Source organism: Pelodiscus sinensis, chromosome 8 (genome assembly GCF_049634645.1).
Source record: "Pelodiscus sinensis isolate JC-2024 chromosome 8, ASM4963464v1, whole genome shotgun sequence".
NCBI lineage: Eukaryota > Metazoa > Chordata > Testudines > Trionychidae > Pelodiscus > Pelodiscus sinensis.
The window spans coordinates 4623938-4643440 of NC_134718.1; the positions used below are offsets into that span (position 1 = coordinate 4623938).

Sequence of the window (19503 nt, forward strand, 5' to 3'; positions counted from 1 at the left end):
CCCCCAGGCCAGAATCCTCTCCTGCACCCAAACACCCTCCCAGACCCTGCACCCCAAGTCTGTATGCCCTTCTGTACCGAGCCTCCATCCTCGCCCCTGCACCTCCGCTACAGAAAAGTGCAGCCCTTGACCACTTGCCAAAACAGGGCTATTTAACTTCGGCAGCCCTGGGGGCCACAATGACACTCACAGCACATGCTGAGGGCTGCAACTTAAGTGTGGTTGCATGTACATGCAAATAGCTTCTTTCATATTGACGGCCATGAATACAAAGATTAAGGCAAGACGACACAACACGCAGGCCCCATGTAAGTCAGTTCTGCTGATATTAATAAAATGCAACATTTACCCGACTTCCACCCATATGACAGCATTTTTAATGAGCAATGACAGTCCAGGAATTTAACTACTAAAATGCATATCAACAGACCATTATATAGACTACTTTTTTGTTTTGAGTCCCGCCCGCGGGCCACGTGTTGAGCCTCACATAAATCCAAACCACACAGTGGGCAGCAAACAAATGAGACGTGTGTTGAGTAGCCCTGTTCTAAAATGTAGGAGTGCCCCCCCCCCACTAAAAATTATTGCCCACCCCTGCCCTAACCTCAGTTTGTCTGGAAATGGATAACACAAGAGGAATCACATGATGATTAGATTAGTACCTCATAACTCCAAACTTGACTGGGACCCTATTGTACTGGCCTCTGTATAAACCCAATGATGGACGTTCCCTGCCCGAAGAATTTATAGTCCCAAGGGACAAGAACAGCAATGGGTGGCAGTCAGGATTAGAATTCAAGTTTCCTGACTCCCTGTGCAGTTCAGTGCTCTATCTGCTGCCCCTCCCTGTTTTCCAAAGGGCTATAGACACTTTGATTTTACTATAATCAGACACATCCATGTAGTAAGATGAAGGCCTAAAACATAAGCCAGTGCAGCACAGGCCTGGTCTGAGGCCTAGCTAACAATGGACAAAACATGGCTAACAGAAAGCAAAGCTAAGCTGTGAGCAAGAGGCAGGCCTCATCTCACAGAGCTTGGCACGAACAGGGCTGAGAGTGCAAAACACTAATTGGTGCCAGGTACTGACTGCAGAACAATAATTGGTACTGGTCAGAAGTTGAAATCACGTGGTACCACTAGCTCATTAAAAAGATGTTGGTACGCACTCCCCACGGATAGAGACCCAGATTCAGGAAATAGGATTGCCAGCTGGTTGAAACAAAAATACCAAAACACTGCCACTCCCCCTCCCCCCCCAAAAACAGGAAAAAATTCTGTTGAGGGCGGGGAAGAGGAGGTGGAGAGAGGAAAAAAAAAAAAAGGACTCCAAGGACTTAAGCCCCGCCCCCCCAAATTAAAATAAAACAGCATTAAAACAGCATGTCGCCTTTAAGAGTGAGTGCAGGGATAGGAAGAGCAGAGAAGTTGAGCACTAAGACCCAGGGGAAGCATTGTTTCTCCTAGGTCTTTTGGCTGGCAGCCTTGGAGAACAAGGTAAGCATGGGGGCTGAGGGTGTTGGGGGCTGGGAGGAGGGAGCGGTGGAGGCCGGGTGCTGAGTGTTTGTAGGGTTGCCAGGTGCCCGGCATTTTCACACCCTGGCCAGGGAAAAATTCAGAGAATACCGGACATCTCAGGTATCCGGTATCTTTGAATTTTTTTACTGGACAGGAGGCAAAAATACCGGCCTGTCCGGGAGAATACGGGACACCTGGCAACCCTATCAGGAAAGGGTCTAAAATGAAACATGGATGGGTAGAAATAATCTAATCAAACCACGAGGTACAAGGTGATGGGTGGTAACCTGACAACGTCAGAGGGTGCAACGTGATATGTCAGCAGTGAGGTGTGATTGTTTGTACCTGTATATAAAGTGGTGTCTTGGGGGGACAGTCCTTGTATGACCAGGAGCTAGTGGAAATTTCCCACCGATTCTTAGTCCATTGTGGCAATTCCATGTGCGTAGTGGTTCAGTAGAGTCTGCTGACAACTGTTACTGTTCTTGGCTTAACAATAACTCTGGCCAGGCACCTTCAACCTTATCTGGCCCTGCCCCTTTGAAACTGCCGCTTCCGCCTGAATCAGAGGAGAGGCAGGGGACCTGGGCTCAGCTGGGGTGTCCCGCAAACCCGGGATCCCCAGTTGACTCCGGGTGGCATTTCCCCAGGTTCATCTGTGTGGCTGCTGCCCCTTTGATCAGCTGTGCGGTGGCTGCCCCTTTGAAACTGCCACCTCCTTGCGACTCAAAGGGTCAGGAGGGGAACCCAGGGTCATCTGGGGACTCCATCTGACCCCGGGCTCCCCACGGCATTTCCCCAGGACTCAGGATCAGCTGGGGAGTCCCCAGCTGATCCTGGGTTCTGGGGAAATGCTTCAGGGAGACCGGAATCCCCAGCTGACCCTGGGCTCCAGGGCTGCTCCTTTGAATCCCCGGAGAGGCGGTGTTTTAAAGGGGCACCGTGCCACACAGCTGATCCCCAGGATCAGCTGTGCAGCTGCTGCCTTGGGGTTTCAAAGTGGCAGTGCTGCTGTGCGGCAGCAGGGCAGTTGCAGTACATTTTAGGGCTTATCTGATGCTTAAAATCCTCCAGTCCTCATTTTCTCTTCTTGTACAATGAACATATGTTTTGGGATCATTAGAAGCTATTAGTAAAAGGCATTGAAAACTAAAGGACTCTTCAAAGCCCCTTTAAAGAAACCCTTCTGAGGATACCTATAAAAGCAGAATATTTAATTTTTGCTGGGAGGAGTAGCAGGCCCTATGTACTGGGTTTGATAGTGGGATATTAGAGACATCATTTTTTCTTCATTTGCATTTACTGGAATGATGCTAATCACGTAAATGGAAGATTACCCAAGAGGATAAGTCAGATTACCTCACTCTAAAGCAGGGGTTCCCAACCTTTTTCAGTCCCCGTACTCCTTTTGCTTTTAGTAACCCTTCCCGTACCCCCTATTCAATAGGAAAGGAAATCAATTCTAGACTCTAGAATCCACAACTTTTTTCACTAACACTACTACTTTTGGAATATTTCAATTAGGATAATCTAGTTATTTACCAAATATTCCCCGTACCCCCTTGACAAGCTTCTCATACCCCCTGGGGGTACGCGTACCCCAGCTTGGGAACCCCTGCTCTAAAGAATTGTTTGGGAACCTGAGTGACCAACATACCAATAGGATTGCCAGGTGTCCGGTTTTCTACCAGACGGTCTGGCTTTTGGGACCTCTGTCCGGTTAAAAAAAATTTAGAAAATACCGGATATATGCCATGTCTGGTATTTTCTGGTTTTCCGGCGGGGTGCTGGACGGAAGCCTGGTGGAGGCAGGGGGAGTGGCTGGGAGGCGGGGCACGATTGGCGCTGGGAGCCTCTGGTTGCGCCTGAGAAGGAGGGGAAGCCCTGTCCCTGCTCCTGAGTGCTGGTCCAGTGTTGTGTTGTGGAGCCGTAGTCAGACTTGCTTCGCTGGGACCATTCATGGGACGGGCAGCACCCTGGAATCTGCATGTGCCTGGGTCATTTCCCCCACCCCCCTCCGGCTGATCTGACACCCCTCCTGCCCCCGCCAGCTCTGCTTCCTGCTGGCTGCCCCGCCCCCGCCTAGCCTGGTTGGGCCTAGCCAGGGCACATTTGCTCAGACACAGGAGGACTGAGATTCTTTCTTGTAAAGCGGTGCAATCACCCTGGTACAGTTGCTCCAATTTGCACTGAGGGCTGGGTAGGCCCCTGAGTGACCCATAGCACAAGAAGCACAAATACGTTGCTCCCCATGAGCCCTAGGAAGTCGAGAATAGCTGTAGCACAGTGTGCTCTAGCCACACCTCTGTTGGTCAATGGAGATAGGGAAGTTTATACCACTTGAAAAACTAAGCCCAGTGGCTCCGGATCCCAAGCACACAGTTTATGAGCATTGGGGTTCTCCTTCTTCTTTTACCCTTGGTGGTTTTATAGAACAAAAAATAGTAGAATCATTCAATTGCCATATTATGTATTATTGCAGATATTGTAGGAAATAAATGTAAAAACAGGGAATGCTCCTAACAAATAAAATAAAAAAAGTCTGCAAAGTGCAAAAAATTGTCAAGCAATTTTGAGGAACCCATTCTGAGGACCCTTAAAGAGGCCTAATTTCATGGGATGGGTGCTCAGCACTTTCTGAAAATTGAGCATTTCAAGTTGGGCACTCAAAAATCACTAGTTGTTTTTGAAAATTGTGGCTAGTGTCCATAGAACGCTGGGGGTTTTCTTTTGTTTTGGAAAGAAACACACTGATTCTGTATTCTCTGAATACTCCTGGATCCCTGTCTACCTCCTGTTACACAAATGTTTTTAAAGATGCATCCTGACTCATAAGGAAAGTGAACTAATATTCCTGATTTATTCAGTATCATGTAATTTAATATGATTTCATAGGATTTAGTCATGGGCTCAGACCTAAAACTATATTAACATAAGAGCAAGTTTTATAAATAACATTGCATCATTGTTTATTTAAAAAATAACCCCGAGGCTGATTACTTTTTGAACCCACCAAGAACGTTTTGGCATAATGGAAAGACAGGAAGAGACCTGCAGTTGGTATTTCCCCCATCAATGTGAACTGCTGTGAGAAAGGACACAGAGTGAGCTTCCCAGTTTTGCAGAGGCAACTAATGTTCTGATGTAAGAGAAACTTCAGAGCAGAGCTTTTGTTAAAATCTGGGTTTATTTTGCTAATGGAGATTGCATGCTAGGGATGTTAAATATTGGTTAATTGAATAGTTGATTAACCTCATGAATTCATATTAGTTACTCGACTATTCTATAGTACCCAGGGGCAGTCCAGCAGCCAGTGAGCTCAGGCCCCACTCCTGAGAAGCCCCCTGCCACTCAGCGCTGCTGCCTCTGTATCCGAGACAGCAGCGTGGGATGCCAGGTGGGAGCTGGTCCATGAGGAGAGCCAGTTTAAAAACCAGCTCCCTTTGCGGACCGGCTGCCTTTTGCCCTGTGCTGCTGCCTCTGATTCTGAATAATAACAAACCTCATTCTTGGTGGCCTCTTTTGTTAATATAAAATAAAGAGTAATAAGTCTTGATAGGATAACAAATCTTGTGAATACGGGATAAGTGGTGGACATGGTATACTTAGACTTTGGTAAGGCATTTGACACGGGCTTGCATGATCTTATCCATAAACTAGGGAAATACAACCTAGATGGGGCTACTATAAGGTGGGTGCATAAACTGGCTGGATAACTGTTCTCAGAGAGTAGTTATTAACGGTTCACAGTCATGCTGGAAGGGCATAACAAGTGGGGTTCCACAGGTTCAACCAGTGGTACGAGTACCCTTGGGGTACTCTAGAAAAGTCAGGGGTACATCAACACAACTGAAATTTGGAGAAACTGAAATTTTGTTTTGTTACAATGTTTTATTATTTTTGTACTTTTTACACCCCAAAATTTTATTGTCTGCCTGGCTATAAATAAGTTGTTTAAACAAATGTGTTGCAATGGTAGAAAAAAATGTTGTGTCTGAAAACGGTAGGTACCGGGGGTGCTTATTTAGATGATAGCATAGAGAATACACTTATTAAGTTTGCAGATGGTACCAAGCTGGGAGGGGTTGCAAGTGTTTTGGAGGATAAGGTCATAATTCAAAATGATCTGGACAAACTAGAGAAATGGTCTGAGGTAAACAGGATGAAGTTTAATAAGGACAAGTGCAAAGTGCTCCACTTAGGAAGGAACAATCAGTTTCACACGTGCAGATTGGGAAGTAATTGTCTAGGAAGGAGTACTGCTGAAAAGGATTTAGGGGTTATAGTGGACGGCAAGTTAAACTTGAGTCAACAGTGTGACACTGCTGCAAAAAAAGCAAACCTGATTCTGGGATGCATTAATAGGAGTGTAGTGAACAAGACATGAGGAGTCATTCTTCCACTCTTCTCTGTGCTGATTAGGCCTCAATTGGAGTATTGTGTCCAGTTCTGGACACCACATTTCAAGAAAGATGTGGAGAGATTGGAGAAGGTCCAGAGAAGAGCAACACGAATTATTAAAGGTCTAGAAAACATGAGCTACGAGGGAAGACGGAAAGAACTGGGCTTGTTTAGTTTGGAAAGTAGAAGTCTGAGAGGGGACATGATAGCAGTTTTCAAGTATCTAAAAGGAATTATAAGGAGAAGGGAGAAAAATTGTTCCCCTTGGCCTCTGAGGATGGGACAAGAAGCAATGGGCTCAAATTGCAGCAAGGGAGGCTTAGGTTGGACACCAGGAAAAACTTCCTGCCTGTCAGGGTGGTTAAACACTGGAATAAATTGCCTGGGGGGGGGGGGGGGTTGTTGGAATCTCCATCACTGGAGATATTTAAGAGCAGGTTGGACAGACACCTGTGTGTTTAGACTAAATCCCTCTTTTGACAGAGGGATGTAAATTAGGCACTTCGAAATTGCAAATGAAGTCGGGATATGAATTTCCTGTGCTTCATTTGTATAAGCATGTTGTGGCGCTCTTTTGAAAAAGCGCTATTTCGAAAGTAAAACCTCAGTCTAGATGCGGTTCTTTCCAAAAGGGAAGGCTTTTTCGAAAAATCCTGTAAACCTCATTTTTTGAGGCTTCTATTTTTGAAAGAACCGCGTTTAGATTGTGGTTTTACTTTCGAAATAGCGCTTTTTTGAAAGAGCACCATGACATGCTTATGCAAATGAAGCACAGGAAATTCAAATCCTGGCTTCATTTGCAATTTTGAAGTTCCTAATTTACATCCCTCGGTCAAAAGAGGGAAGTAGAGGGATGTAGTCTAGACACACCCTCAGGGATGATCAAGACTGTTCTTGGATCTGTCGTGAGGGCAGGCAACTGGACAAGATGACCTCTCAAGATCCCTTCCAATTCTAGTGTTCTATGATTTATGATTGTGTGAAAGCTAAAGCAAAGTCAAATCCTAAGCAAAGTCTCTTCTATCTCTTCCTTCATGGTCTCCCACTGGGCACAGACCCTTCTCCTCCCTGAGGCCTGGCTGGCGCCACACCTCTACTAGGGTGTGTCTAGACTACAGGGTTTTGTCGACAAAAGTGGACTTTTTTCGACAAAACTATACCTGCATCTACACTGCTGCTGAGTTCTGTCAACATAATGTCGACAGAACTCAGCAGTTTTGTCGACGGCTGTAAACCTCATTCTATGAGGAATACAGTAATGCCTTTTCTCGACAGAGTTCTGTCGACAGAAGGCATTATTGCATCTACACTGTCCTTTGCGTTTACACTGTCATGTTGACAAAGCGGCTTGCTTTGTCTACAGAACTGGATGTAGTCTGTCGACAAAAGCCTGTAGTCTAGACGTACGCATATGATGCATCCTAGATGCGTCCATTCCTAGCCTGTACCTCTCCTCTTTGCAGTCTGGGTGGTGCACAGGACTTCTGGGGCCAGTGTTTCTTGACTCTCATTCAGAAGCCCTCCTCAGCAACTCCCACAGCTGCTCTTTCCCTTCATGAGGCTATGTCTACACTAAACGGTTTTTGCGCAAAAGAGGCTGGTTTTGCGCAAAAACCGGCAGAGCGTCCATATTTCAAGTGCATTTTTGTGCAAGTAAATCGGCAGAACAGACGGCTTTTGCCAGTAGAGTTATTCCTCTCCCCACGAGGAATAACTCCTTTTTGTGCTACAGCTCTTGCGCAAAAAGGCAGGTGTGGACACTCCAGAGGGGTTTTTGTGCAAGAAACCCCTATTGGCAAAAGCACAGGTGCTCTGATGGCCATTCTGTGAATGGCCATCAGAGCTTTCTTGTCCAAGAATGTCCATGCAGTGTAGACACTGTCTTGTACAAAAGCACATCGCTTTTGCAATGCGCTTTGAGGTCTGGACACGCTTTTGCACAAGATGTTTTTGTGGAAGATCTCTTCCACAAAAGGCTTCTTGCACAAAAACCCTGCAGTGGAGATGAAGCCTCAGAGCCTGGTTCTCTGTCACCTTTAACCTTGTGTCCTTGTTTACCCCTATGCCATAGCACCCCACAAACAGACCTCCCTACTCACACTTGGAAAACATAAACTTAATTCTACATATCAAATGATGGGGTCTATGTTAGAAATGCCGTAAGACACAACATCTTGGGGCTACCATAGGGTGATATTTAATTTTACAGAGATTTTGTAAGGAGCTATGAAAACCTTAATGCTGCTGGTTCTGACTGGATTTAGATGGGGGTACAGCATGGATTAAAATAAGTGAACCAAACAGATTTTTTTCTAATCTCAAATATAAGGTTTAGAGTTGGAATAAAGGCCTGGGCTAGTTCTCATTCTAACCACACTGCCCAGTTTATTTTTGGTGCCTTGTAAATTAGTAATAAGGGATGGATGGCACCAGCTGCTCTGAATGCTTTTGCCATGGTTTATCTGTGCTCCAAATGGTATTGTCATTGCAGGTGAACCAAGGGAACACCAAGGCTCTCAGCTCTGGCCTGGGGTATCTAGAACACATCTGTCAGCTGATAGAGAAAATCGGGCAACTGCAAGAACATAACCTGCGACTCCAAAAGCAAGTGTGCAGTTTGCAGAAGGAGCAGAAGATGAGCCAGATAAAGCAGGTAAGAAGAGGTGGTCAGGTGCTGTCTGGGCTAAGTGAAAATGCTCTCAACCTCATCCTTAGCACAAGGGTACAAAATCCCAAAGCAGGGGATGCAGCTCACTAAGTTTCACCCAAAGCTGGTTTAATATTGGGGGATGGTGGCAGTAATTGGGTGCCAGTCCTAAAGGGAGAATATGGGTGATGGAGAGGACCAGCTGCCAGAGCCTTTGCACCAGCACTGTACCTTGTCCAGAATTCAGCTCATCCTTCGATGCTTTTATTTGTTGTCTTTTGTTCTCATTTTGTTCTCGATTTGCCCCCTGCTTCCCCTTGCACCTCACTGTTTTGTGGCTTGGATTTGATTTCTTTCATTGAGCAGGGGTGAGGTAGGGGCAATAGCATTGGCATTTTCCTGGAACTCTTGTTTAGGGATAATTGAATACATGGCTGCCTTCCAGATAATGAAACCAATCTATTATTTTGATGCTGTTCCATGATCATATTATGATTAAAGGCATCTGGACCAACACCAGAAATACCACAGATACCAAGGGAGAAGCAGTCTGCAGCCCCATTCTTAGCAAGAGGTAGTAGAAATCTTTCTCAAGTGTTCCTACATTCTCATGAGACTTCAGCTCAGTTTTGCAGAAACATCCTAGCTTTGGGACATTTATATAGACTGAACCTCCAGAATCCATAGATGTCTAGCCCCCTGCATCCAATTGCAGTTATTGGGGTTTTCCATTATTGACTTAAGGATAATACTACTTTGGCAAAGCTTTATGCCAGTCCCGACCCTGGATAAAGGAGGTGGGTTGGTCAGATGAGTGTTGATGTGCTGATCGTAAAACAAGAATATGAATGAAATCTGATTGATATAGTAGATTGGTGCGGAGCTAGTCTACAGAAACTAAGCCACTCCGCATTGGACAGGGAAAGATGGAAGGAAATAGTGAGGGAAGCATTGGACACCAACGGGTGTTGAGCCCATGGTTGTTGATGATGATGATAAAAGCTAATTGAAAAAGCTTTGTTCAAACTTCTATTTTGGGGGGTGGGGGGCAAATGGCTTTTTGACTAAACAGAGATTTTTTTTTTTTGTCAAAAATGTTTGGGCTGTCATCTAACTCCCCATCTCCAAACAACCTACTCCCAAATGTTTGGGTTTAAACCCAAACATTTTGGTTTTTGGCTGCTATAAATAAGATATTTTTGGTGTTCTGGATGCTAAACAAAAATGAAATATGTTCTTTTTTTAGGCCTGGTGGGGGGACATCATTTCATAGTCATATAAGATTAGGGTAGGAAGAGATCTCAGGAGCTCATCTAGCCCAGCTCTTTGCTCAAAGCAGGCTCAACCGCAAATAAATCACCCCAGCCAAGGCTTTGTCAAGCCTGGCCGTAAAAAGCTCCGATGGTAATCCATTCCAAGGCTTCACCATCTTCCCCGCAAAATAATTTTTCCTAATATCCAACCTAGACCTCTCCTACTGCAACTTGAAACCATTGCTCCTCGTTCTATCATCTGCCATCACTGAGAACAGCGTGGCTTCATTCTCTTTGAACCCCCCCTTCAGGTAGTTGAAGGCTGCTCTCACTTCCCCCGTCACTCTTCCCTTCTGCAGATGAAGTAAGTCCAGTTCTCTTGCCCTTTTCTTATGTCATGTGCCCCAGTCCCCTGATCATGTTCATTGCCCTCTGCTGGTCTCTATCCAATTTATCCGCATCTTTTCTATAGTGGGGGCCCCAAAACTGGATGCAGTACTTCAGATGTGACCTCACCAGTTGCTGAATAGAGAGGAATAATCACTTCCCTCAATCTGCCGGCAGTGTTCCTGTAATGCAACCCAATATGCTATTAGCTTTGGCAACAAGGGCACACAGTTGACTCATATCTAGCTTCTCGTTCACTGTAATTCTCAGGTCCTTTTCTGCAGAATTGCTGCTTAGCCAGTTGGTCCCCAGTCTGTAGCAATGCTTGGGATTCTTGTCTTTGTTGAACTTCATCTGATTTCTTTTGTCCCAATCCTGCAATTTTTCTCAGTCACTGTGGACCCTATCCTTATCCTCCAGGATCGCATCATCCAGATCATTAATGAAGATGCTGAACAAAACAAGCCCAGAGACTGACCCCTTTGGTATTCCACTTGATATTGGCTGCCAATTAGACATTGCCACTCATTATGCCTGATGATCTAGCCAGCTAATGGTCCATTCACCCAAGACATATTTCTTTAACTTTATTTTTCAACCAGCTGTATTGCTGGCTACTGCTCTCTGATGATGATAAATACATTAAACTTTGTGCACTGTTGAAAGACGGCACTGTGCTAGATGAACCTTTGGTTTTACACAGTATAGCCATTCTTATATTCTTATGCTCTTAAGCTTCACAGCTCCTCTGAGAGGCAGGTTAGCTTTATCTTCCCCACTTTAAAAAGAGAAAACAGAGGCAGAGAGAAGGAAGGCAGAGAGACCTGGGAACAGAGCCACCCAGGTCTTCTGACGTCCAGTCCCATGCTTTAACCATACAATAATCCTTCCACCATTTTTTTTAACCTGTCACCATCAACACAATATCAGAGTTGTCAGACTCAGCACTCAGCAATTTGTTTTCATGGGGGGAAATTCCTTTGTTCTGCTGACTACATTTTTCCACCCCTGCACGTGCTCCTCTCCCATTGCATCTGGAATAAGTGGTTCACCCCCATTCAGAAACAAAGCCAATGTGGAATTGCAAGTTAGGCAGCAAAATGGTACATCAAGTAATCTCCTTGTGCCTGACTCTCCTTCTCTGAGCAACGTTTCCTCCTACACAGGGCCTGGGAATTGTTAGCACATTTCCGGAAAGCTTTAAATTGTGAGTCATTGTTTGTAGCAACCCTTACCATTTGCATAACCGGGACCAAATCTCCAGCATAGGCTCTACATGGACATTAAGAGAGCTACCCTGATTTATACTAGCTGAGGAGCTGGCCCTACCTTTTTAATCTGGATGCATTTGGTATTACAAAGATCCCTTGACAGAATATCCCTGTCTGCAAACGTAATGCATCCACCACGGGGGTATCTAGCTCACAACAGTAATATTGAACTTTGTGCATTTTCAAAGCACTTCACAAAAATTAACTAATTACCTGCCCTTGGTATTTAAGGCCCACCTCCATATCATCTCACCATCCTCAATGTTTAATCTTCACAACCCCTCTGTGAGGTATGAAATATTATTATCCCCAACTGCAAAAGGTCCAGATCCTCAAAGCTATTCAGGCAACTAACACAAAACCCTTGGAGGATCTGGACCAGATTAATGGTAGCATTTTCTAAAGCACCCCACTGACGTAGGGACCGATAGCCTATTGAAGTCAGCAGAACTCTGCTGATTTATTTTAGTGGAGGTTCTGCTGGGAGTTGAGGGTGCTCAGCAGCTCACAGGATTGGGCCCTAAGTGCACAAGCAATCTGATAGGAAAGTCCCCTGTTTATCATAAGGCTTCTAAGCTCTTCCTTCCCAGAGAGTCTTTTTAACCCTTTGGAAAGTACCAAGAGATTAAAAAGCAACAGACTAGTTAGAAGAAACATGGGCTCTTGAAGAAAAAGAGCTATATCTCCCATTGCAGTCTCAAAGGGCAGTCAGAATGTTACCTCACCATGTTCTCCTATACTCTTAGCAGATCTCATCACCTGAGCAGCTACAAGTAGTGCTTAGGGTAGATATGTCCAAGGACTATCCATAGCACATGCTGCTGAGGTGAACTGATACATGAAACTTCATAGAATCAGTTACAAGAAATCAAGATGGCATTTGTTTGGCAAGTAACTGAATATCACATACAGCATATTTATTTAGCAACACTTAATCTGCCTGTGGCAGCTGTTCTATAAAAATACAAGATAATATTGTTTGTGCATGTTCATACAGAAATAATGTTATCTTTAATTGTGAGCCACCGTTATAGTGGGTTATGTTTATTTACGCACAAAGTGTTTTACCTGAGCATGCACGAATTTGGAAATGTGACTTCAACTCCTTTTTTGGAAGAGATACCCCAAAAAATGCACCAACTGAAGATGTGGCCTAATGAATTTAAATGCATCAGTTTGGGCATCTAAAACCAGAGCCACCATAAACAAAAGACACTTTAGAAAATAACATCTTTACTTTCTAAAAACACTTTGGAATTTATCACAAGTCAAAAACAGACATCCAACTTCAAAATGAACTACAAAACCAAGCTAGGAATACAGTGATACCCAGAAATGTTGGGAGACAGCATGAGTAACTTTTATCTAAGCTGTTTTAAAATTCATTTTGGCCTTCACAAAATCTAAATTCTGTGTTTTTTTTTGAGGTTACTAAAGAGATTTTCTCCACAGCTACAGATTGGATTAAACCACAAAACTTGGGGGATCCAGAATATTGGATTGTTTGTATTTGATTTGACCCATTTTGCTCACAATCAAAATTGGATTAAAAACTTTCTAAGGTTTAGGGCTGTTTTTGATCAGGAGGGTTGATTCTGATTCATTTTTAATCAGAATGCAGCATTTTGGGATGTGCTGAGACCATTCCTCCTCTGGTATATTTCACTAGAACTCTGTGATATCCTGGAATACTGCATTGCATGGTGTTACTAGAAAACTAGAAGGAGCCAAAACTTTACAGTGGCTTAAAATAACTGTGAAAAAGTCTAGTTAAAGCTTATTTTTCTGCTGGATTCCTAGGGAGCATGTCAACAGGGGGCTGATTCTTGAAACTATTCTAAACCATTGTAGTACAGAATTCCATGCTACAAAGAAACTTAGCTTCAGCTGGGCTCCTTACTTCTAGGCCATTTAGAAAGAGTTATGCACATGTATCTGGATCCTGACAGGTCTTGCAGTAACCTGGCACATCCTTTAGTTTGGAATGCTTACAATTTGTCCAAGATATCTTCCTGCTCCAGTTACCTTGGGCCACTGAAATGTAACAGCCTGCATATCTTCTCCTTGTCTGGTGTAGGAGTATTTTCTGCAACACTGTTCTTGTGGAGCTGCCAGCATCTTACTCAACTCGTACCAGGAGGTGAAGAAATTTTTTCCTGGGAGGAGCAGACCGCATAGTCTCTTGGTTCAGAGTGGAAATCAGTCCGACCTTTCAATCATCCCGGAAAGAGGTGTGTTTTGGTACTGATATCTTGTGCCCCTGATTCATTCCTCTTCTGCAACTTGTGTTGTGCAAACTGGGGGTACAGTGCCACTAAACCAGATGGGTAGGGTTTCATGTTGCTTTGCTTTGCTTTGCTTTTGCACAAGTGTAAATGCCTGCACAAGGCAATAATGAGTCAGGCCCAAAGGGCTCACTCCTGCTTTCATGCTCAAGTGGGATAATCTGAAGTTTATGGACATTGGAGGTCCTTCAAATCTGTGGCTTTATATTCACAGGGGTCTGTTTTGGGACCGGCTCTGTTCAATATCTTCATCAACGATTTAGATATTGGCATAGAACCGTGGTCCCCAACACGGTGCCCGCGGGGGCATTTCCATGCGCCCGCCAGGTGCTCGGGGCTGGCCTGGCACCGGGCGCTTGGCGGGGGGAGCGCCGGCCCCGGGCGCGCGGCGCTTGGCGGGGGGAGCGCCGGCCCTGGGCGCGCGGCGCTTGGCGGGGGGAGCGCCGGCCCCGGGCGCGCGGCGCTTGGCGGGGGGAGCGCCAGCCCCGGGCGCGCGGCGCTTGGCGGGGGGAGCGCCGGCCCCAGGCATGCAGCTATGGGGGGGGGCCGCCCCCGGGGAGCAAGTGTCCCCGCCCCCTGGCGACGCCCCCTGGCGCCCGGCGGGCGAACGGCCACGCCCCCTGGCGCCCGACAACCTTGAAAGGTTGGGGACCACTGGCATAGAAAGTACACTTATTAAGTTTGCAGATGATCCCAAGCTGGGAGGGGTTGCGACTGCTCTGGAGGATAGGGTCATAATTCAAAATGATCTGGACAAACTGGAGAAATGGTCTGAGGTAAACAGGATGAAGTTTAATAAACATAAATGTAAAGTGCTCCACTTAGGAAGGAACAAGCAGATTCAGACATACAGAATGGAAAGTGACTGTCTAGGAAGGAGTACGGCAGAAAGAGATCTAGGGGCTATAGTGGACCACAAGCTGAATATGAGTCGGCAGTGTGATGCTGTTGCAAAAAAAGCAAACATGATTCTGGGATGTGTTGCGAGCAAGAGACGAGAAGTCATTCTTCCGCTCTACTCTGCGATGGTTAGGCCTCAGTTGGAGTATTGTGTCCAGTTCTGGGCACCGCATTTCAAGAAAGATGTGGAGAAATTGGAGAGGGTCCAGAGAAGAGCAACAAGAATGATTAAAGGTCTAGGAAACATGACCTATGAAGGAAGGCTGAAAGAATTGGGTTTGTTTAGTTTAGAAAAGAGAAGACTGAGGGGGGACACGATAGCCGTTTTCAGGTATCTAAAAGGGTGTCATAAGGAGGAGGGAGAAAACTTGTTCATCTTGGCTTCTGAGGATAGAACAAGAAACAATGGGCTTAAACTGCAGCAAGGGAGGTTTAGGTTGGACATTAGGAAAAAGTTCCTAACTGTCAGGGTAGTCAGACACTGGAATAAATTGCCCAGGGAGGTTGTGGAATCCCCATCTCTGGAGATATTTAAGAGTAGGTTAGATAAATGTCTATCAGGGATGGTCTAGACAGTATTTGGTCCTGCCATGGGGGCAGGGGACTGGACTTGATGACCTCTTGAGGTCCCTTCCAGTCCTAGTATTCTATGATTCTATGATTAACTAGGAAAAAGATGTAATATTTACCTGTATTAGCCCACATTAAAATCTTATTGCAAAGCTTCTAAAACTTTGTACTGACAAGGACCCCTTTGGCATCTCACTTACTGGCCCAGACTCCCTTCATTTTTTATACACAAGTTTCGGTTACTCTTATTCATTCATCAGGCACTTTATCTGTATTTCTGTTTTCTCTAAAGGGGGGCATTACTTACCTGTCTTGTAGAAGTGTGGTAACTCTTGGCGCTTTCTAAACCCTCACAGAGAGTTTTTTGTCTTGAATGGGCAAGTTCTTATACTAACCAAATGCCCCGCCAATGTGGGAATACACTTGCCAGCTTGACCAGTACATGCGAAGTCACAATACTACAGTGTAGGATGCCATTTTGAGGAAAAAATGACACCTCCATGGGGCAAAAGTGGCAGAACACTGTTCTGACTTGTTCCAGCCCAGGCTGAAGGGATGACCCCTGGTGGTCTGAGGTCCACATTTTGCATATTCTCTTAGGCTAGCGTTTCCCAAACTATGGGCCATGGCCCGATATCAGGCCGCGGGGAAAAAATACCAGGCCCCAGCGTGGTTGCTGGGCTGGGCGGATGCAGCCGTATGTTTCAGGCTCCCGGCAGAGGCATAGTGAGGGTTACCAGGTGATCTCTTATTGCTGTCTGTGCGGGGGGTGAGGGGTTGGATATGGGCTGCAGGGAAGTAGGGTCGGGGCAGTGGAGCTGCCCAGAGGAGATAGGGAGGGGAGCCGGCCGGTGGAAGCAGGACTGGCTGGGCGGGGGGACTGGCTGGCAGAAGCAGGGCTGGCCAGGGCAGCGGGAGCAGTGGGGCTGGCCAAGGGAGATCGCGGGGGCGGGACCGGCTGGCGGGGGCAGTGAGGCTGGCTGGGGGAGATTGTGGGGCTGGCAGGGGAACCGGCCGGGGGCAGCAGGGCTTGCCAGGAGAGATCGGGTGAGAATCGGCTGGCGGGGACAGCAGGGCTGGCCCAGGGCAGGGAGGGAAAGTGAGGGGAGAGGGGAGAGATTCAGCCAGTGGGGAATGGGACAGTTCAGGGGCATGCAGACCCTGAATAGAAATGTAAAAGCAGGGCCTTTTAAATATCCCCTCTGCTGACAGTGAGGTTTACAGGCTCTACACTGTGTCAGAATGGAGAGAGCCTGGGGCGTTCACCATCCGGAGGAGAATATGGATTAAAAGATTCCAAAGATGGGGTCGGCTTTCTGAAAAGAAATGAGCCCCTTTTACTACACGATGTGGGGGTGCAGGGTTTTATTGGATCACAGTCCATTTTTCCCATCCATATTCCCTTAACTAACTGGTAAGAATATTGTGGGTGGCCACATGAAAAGCTTTTCTAAAGCTGGCCGTGGAGGCTTTGGGAGGACCAAAACCAATGTATTTGCATATTAGTCATTTGCTTAATGAATATGCAAATATGCAAATGAATGTTACCGGTCCTCTGAAAGCTCGTGAATGGATTTACTGGTCCCCGTGTCAAAAAGTTTGGGCTCCCCTGTCTTAGTCTACATCTGCACTACAAGGTTTTTGTGCAAAAACCTGCGGAGTGTCCACACCTCAAATGATCTCCTGCGTAATGAAATGGGCCGTTAAACAGCAGAACAGAGGGCTTTTTCTGCCATAGGTAAACCTCTTTTTCTGAGGCATAACTGCTTTTAGCGCTAAGCTATTGTGCAAAAAGGCAAGTGTGGACGCTCCAGAGTGGGGTTTGCGCAACAATTGGCCTCCAGGGGGAAAAAATGGTGGCAGCTGGGTCACTCCAGCCAATACAGTCAGAACCCTGTTGTTCTTGTCTGCTGGCACCCTGCACAAGCCTTGTAGCTGCAAGCTGGCAGGAAGCAGGATTCTTCAGGATGCCACTCTGCTGCATCCACCAATGTCCTCAGAGCAAGATCCCCGAGACCACCGTTGCCCTTCAATGGACCAGCCACAGGGGTCACAGGACCCCGCGAGGGGGACCAAGAGGCGTGCCCCCACCTGCAGCAGGCCAGAAAAAAAAACCCTGCCGGAGTTGTGGAGTGAGGAGGACTCCCTACAGGACCCCCGGGCAAAGTGCCGCAGTCTACTCCTGCATGGCTGGATCCCTGGTGGCGTGAGGTCACCCTGCCCAGACCATGGAGCAAGTCTGGGCTAAGGTAAAGGAGCTCCGTCAGGGATACATGAAGGCCAGGAGCTCGACCACAAGCTTGCTGGGGGGAGAACCTTCTTCCCCCTCCATTGTGGTGGACTCCGGCCTGGAGCAGCCCATCCTTCAGTGCCCGGAGCCTGTCCCCGAGATGGTGGGGCAGGTCCAGCCACCAGAGGAGGAGGAGGATGAGCAGGACATTGGCACCGTTACCCTGTCCCAGGAGCCAGTCCCTGCCAGCCTGGACGTCTCCCAGGCCTCCGAAGAGGCTTGGGAGGGAACCTCAGGTATGTTGGCGCACATGTGCGTGCACACACACACGGTGGGGGAGGTGGCTGCAAAGGGGGTGGGGGCACACTGTTGCACCGGCTGCTAGGCTAGCATATGCTGCTGCAATCTGGGCACGTGCAAGCACATGCAGCGGGAGGGTGTGTCACATGGCCACAGCAGCCAGCCCCTCTATGTGCCTGGGAGCCTGCTGCCAGCCTCATGCCTGGCCACATGAGTCTTGCCCCCAGGGGGAAAGGGGGAGTGTGGACAGCTGCAAGCAGGCTAGTCGCAAGGGCACAGGCACAACCCCCCCCCCACACACACACACACACTGTGGAGTACAGCACGTGGGCATGCCTGCACGTGAGAGGCAGCAGCCACTCCCACCTGTTAGCCCAGCGAGCCACAGCTGTGTGTGCACCCCCCCCAGAGAGGGCCAGGCTGCTCACAGCTCCTGTGCCCCCACAGGGGATCCACTGTGGCCGTACACTGCCTCTGCCTGCCTGGCCATGGTGGGGTGGCGGGGCGGGCAGCCCGGTTCTCAGGCCACCTAGGGGCCTGTGTGACACGTCATGCTGTGGAGGCCACACATGGCCTTGCACCTGCAGCTCACAAAGGAGGGCACAGCTTCAGGGAATGTGTGTGCAAGGTAGACTGACCGCCCCTCTTCCTTGTGTCTTCTGCACAGCGAGACCAGCCGGGACGGAGGGCCCAGCCACACTACCGCTGCAAGCACCACCCGGAGCATGGACAAGCTGCCGACGAGCCAGGCCTGGGGAGGAGCTGATGCACCAGCCTATCCGGGTGATGCGCGACATACACTCCACCCTGTCGCACCAGCCGAATGCTGACCTGGAGTGGCGGCAGCAGGCGTGGAGTGATCCGATGGCGCGCTGCAACACCCCGGTCTACATCCTGTCCCGCCCAGGGGAACAGACGCCTGCTCTCACTGCTCCCACCTTCCCTCCCTCCATGGCCCACTCGTCTGCCCACCCTGCCATGCCTCTCCTCCCTCTGCATGTCATGCCTCTGCTCCCTCCCTTCCCCATGGCCATGCCTGTTCCACCAGTCATGCATATGGCCCCTCCTATGGCTCCTCCCCTGCCGACCCTAGCCTGCTCTAGTCGCCCCCTCCCCCCGCCCAGCACATTGGGGCCCCCAGAGCTGCTCAACCCCAACAACATGCCCGCCCCGAGGGGGCTCAGCTCTCTGGCCCAGTCCTCCTCCCAGTCCTCATCCCCCCCATCTGTGATGATGCCCCCCTCCCATTTCACACAGCCCCCTCCTCCTGATCACCCTCATTTCTGTTAAATAAACAACACTACTTTTGATTGAAAACCATGCAGGTGTGTTTATTGGGAGCTTGGAGTAGGGGAAAGGGAAGGGGGTAAGAGGAGGGAGAGGAGGAAGGGTGGAGGCCCTGGGAAGATTTACAGTGGTTCCTGAAAGAACCTCTCCCTCAGGGCCTCCCGGACATGTACCCCAGCCTCATGAGGCTGGCGGGTCTCAGCTGTCTGGGGCTGTTCAAAGCCCCGGCCCTCACGGGCGGCCTCTGCCACCCATGCTGGGAGGAATGCTTCCCCCTTGCACTCCACCAAGTTGTGGAGCACACAGCAGGTTGCTACCACCTCAGGGATATTCTGCTCCCCAATGTCCAGATGGGTGAGGAGGCAATGGAACTGTCCTTTCAAATGCTCAGAGGTGTACTCCACCTGGAGGCGTGCTCTGTTCAGGCAGCCACTGAAAATGTCCTTCGTGT

General features: G+C 48.0%; 2 protein-coding genes across 5 annotated transcripts in view; both read left to right on the forward strand.

The window, feature by feature from the left end:
- LOC102454024 (uncharacterized) overlaps positions 1–19503 on the forward strand; it is an 88703-nt gene that overhangs the window by 51210 nt on the left and 17990 nt on the right. For all 4 annotated transcript variants that reach the window (XM_075935726.1, XM_075935727.1, XM_075935728.1 and 1 more), the window contains exons 3-4: positions 8414–8575; positions 13558–13711. In XM_075935726.1, coding sequence (XP_075791841.1) covers positions 8414–8575; positions 13558–13711 — 316 coding nt within the window. The remainder of the gene's footprint in view (positions 1–8413; positions 8576–13557; positions 13712–19503) is intronic.
- On the forward strand, positions 16104–19122 carry LOC142830474 (uncharacterized). The gene is made up of 2 exons (XM_075935739.1): positions 16104–17761; positions 18433–19122. The coding sequence occupies exons 1-2, from the start codon at positions 17464–17466 to the stop codon at positions 19053–19055; spliced, it is 921 nt and encodes a 306-aa protein (XP_075791854.1). The 5' UTR covers positions 16104–17463; the 3' UTR covers positions 19056–19122.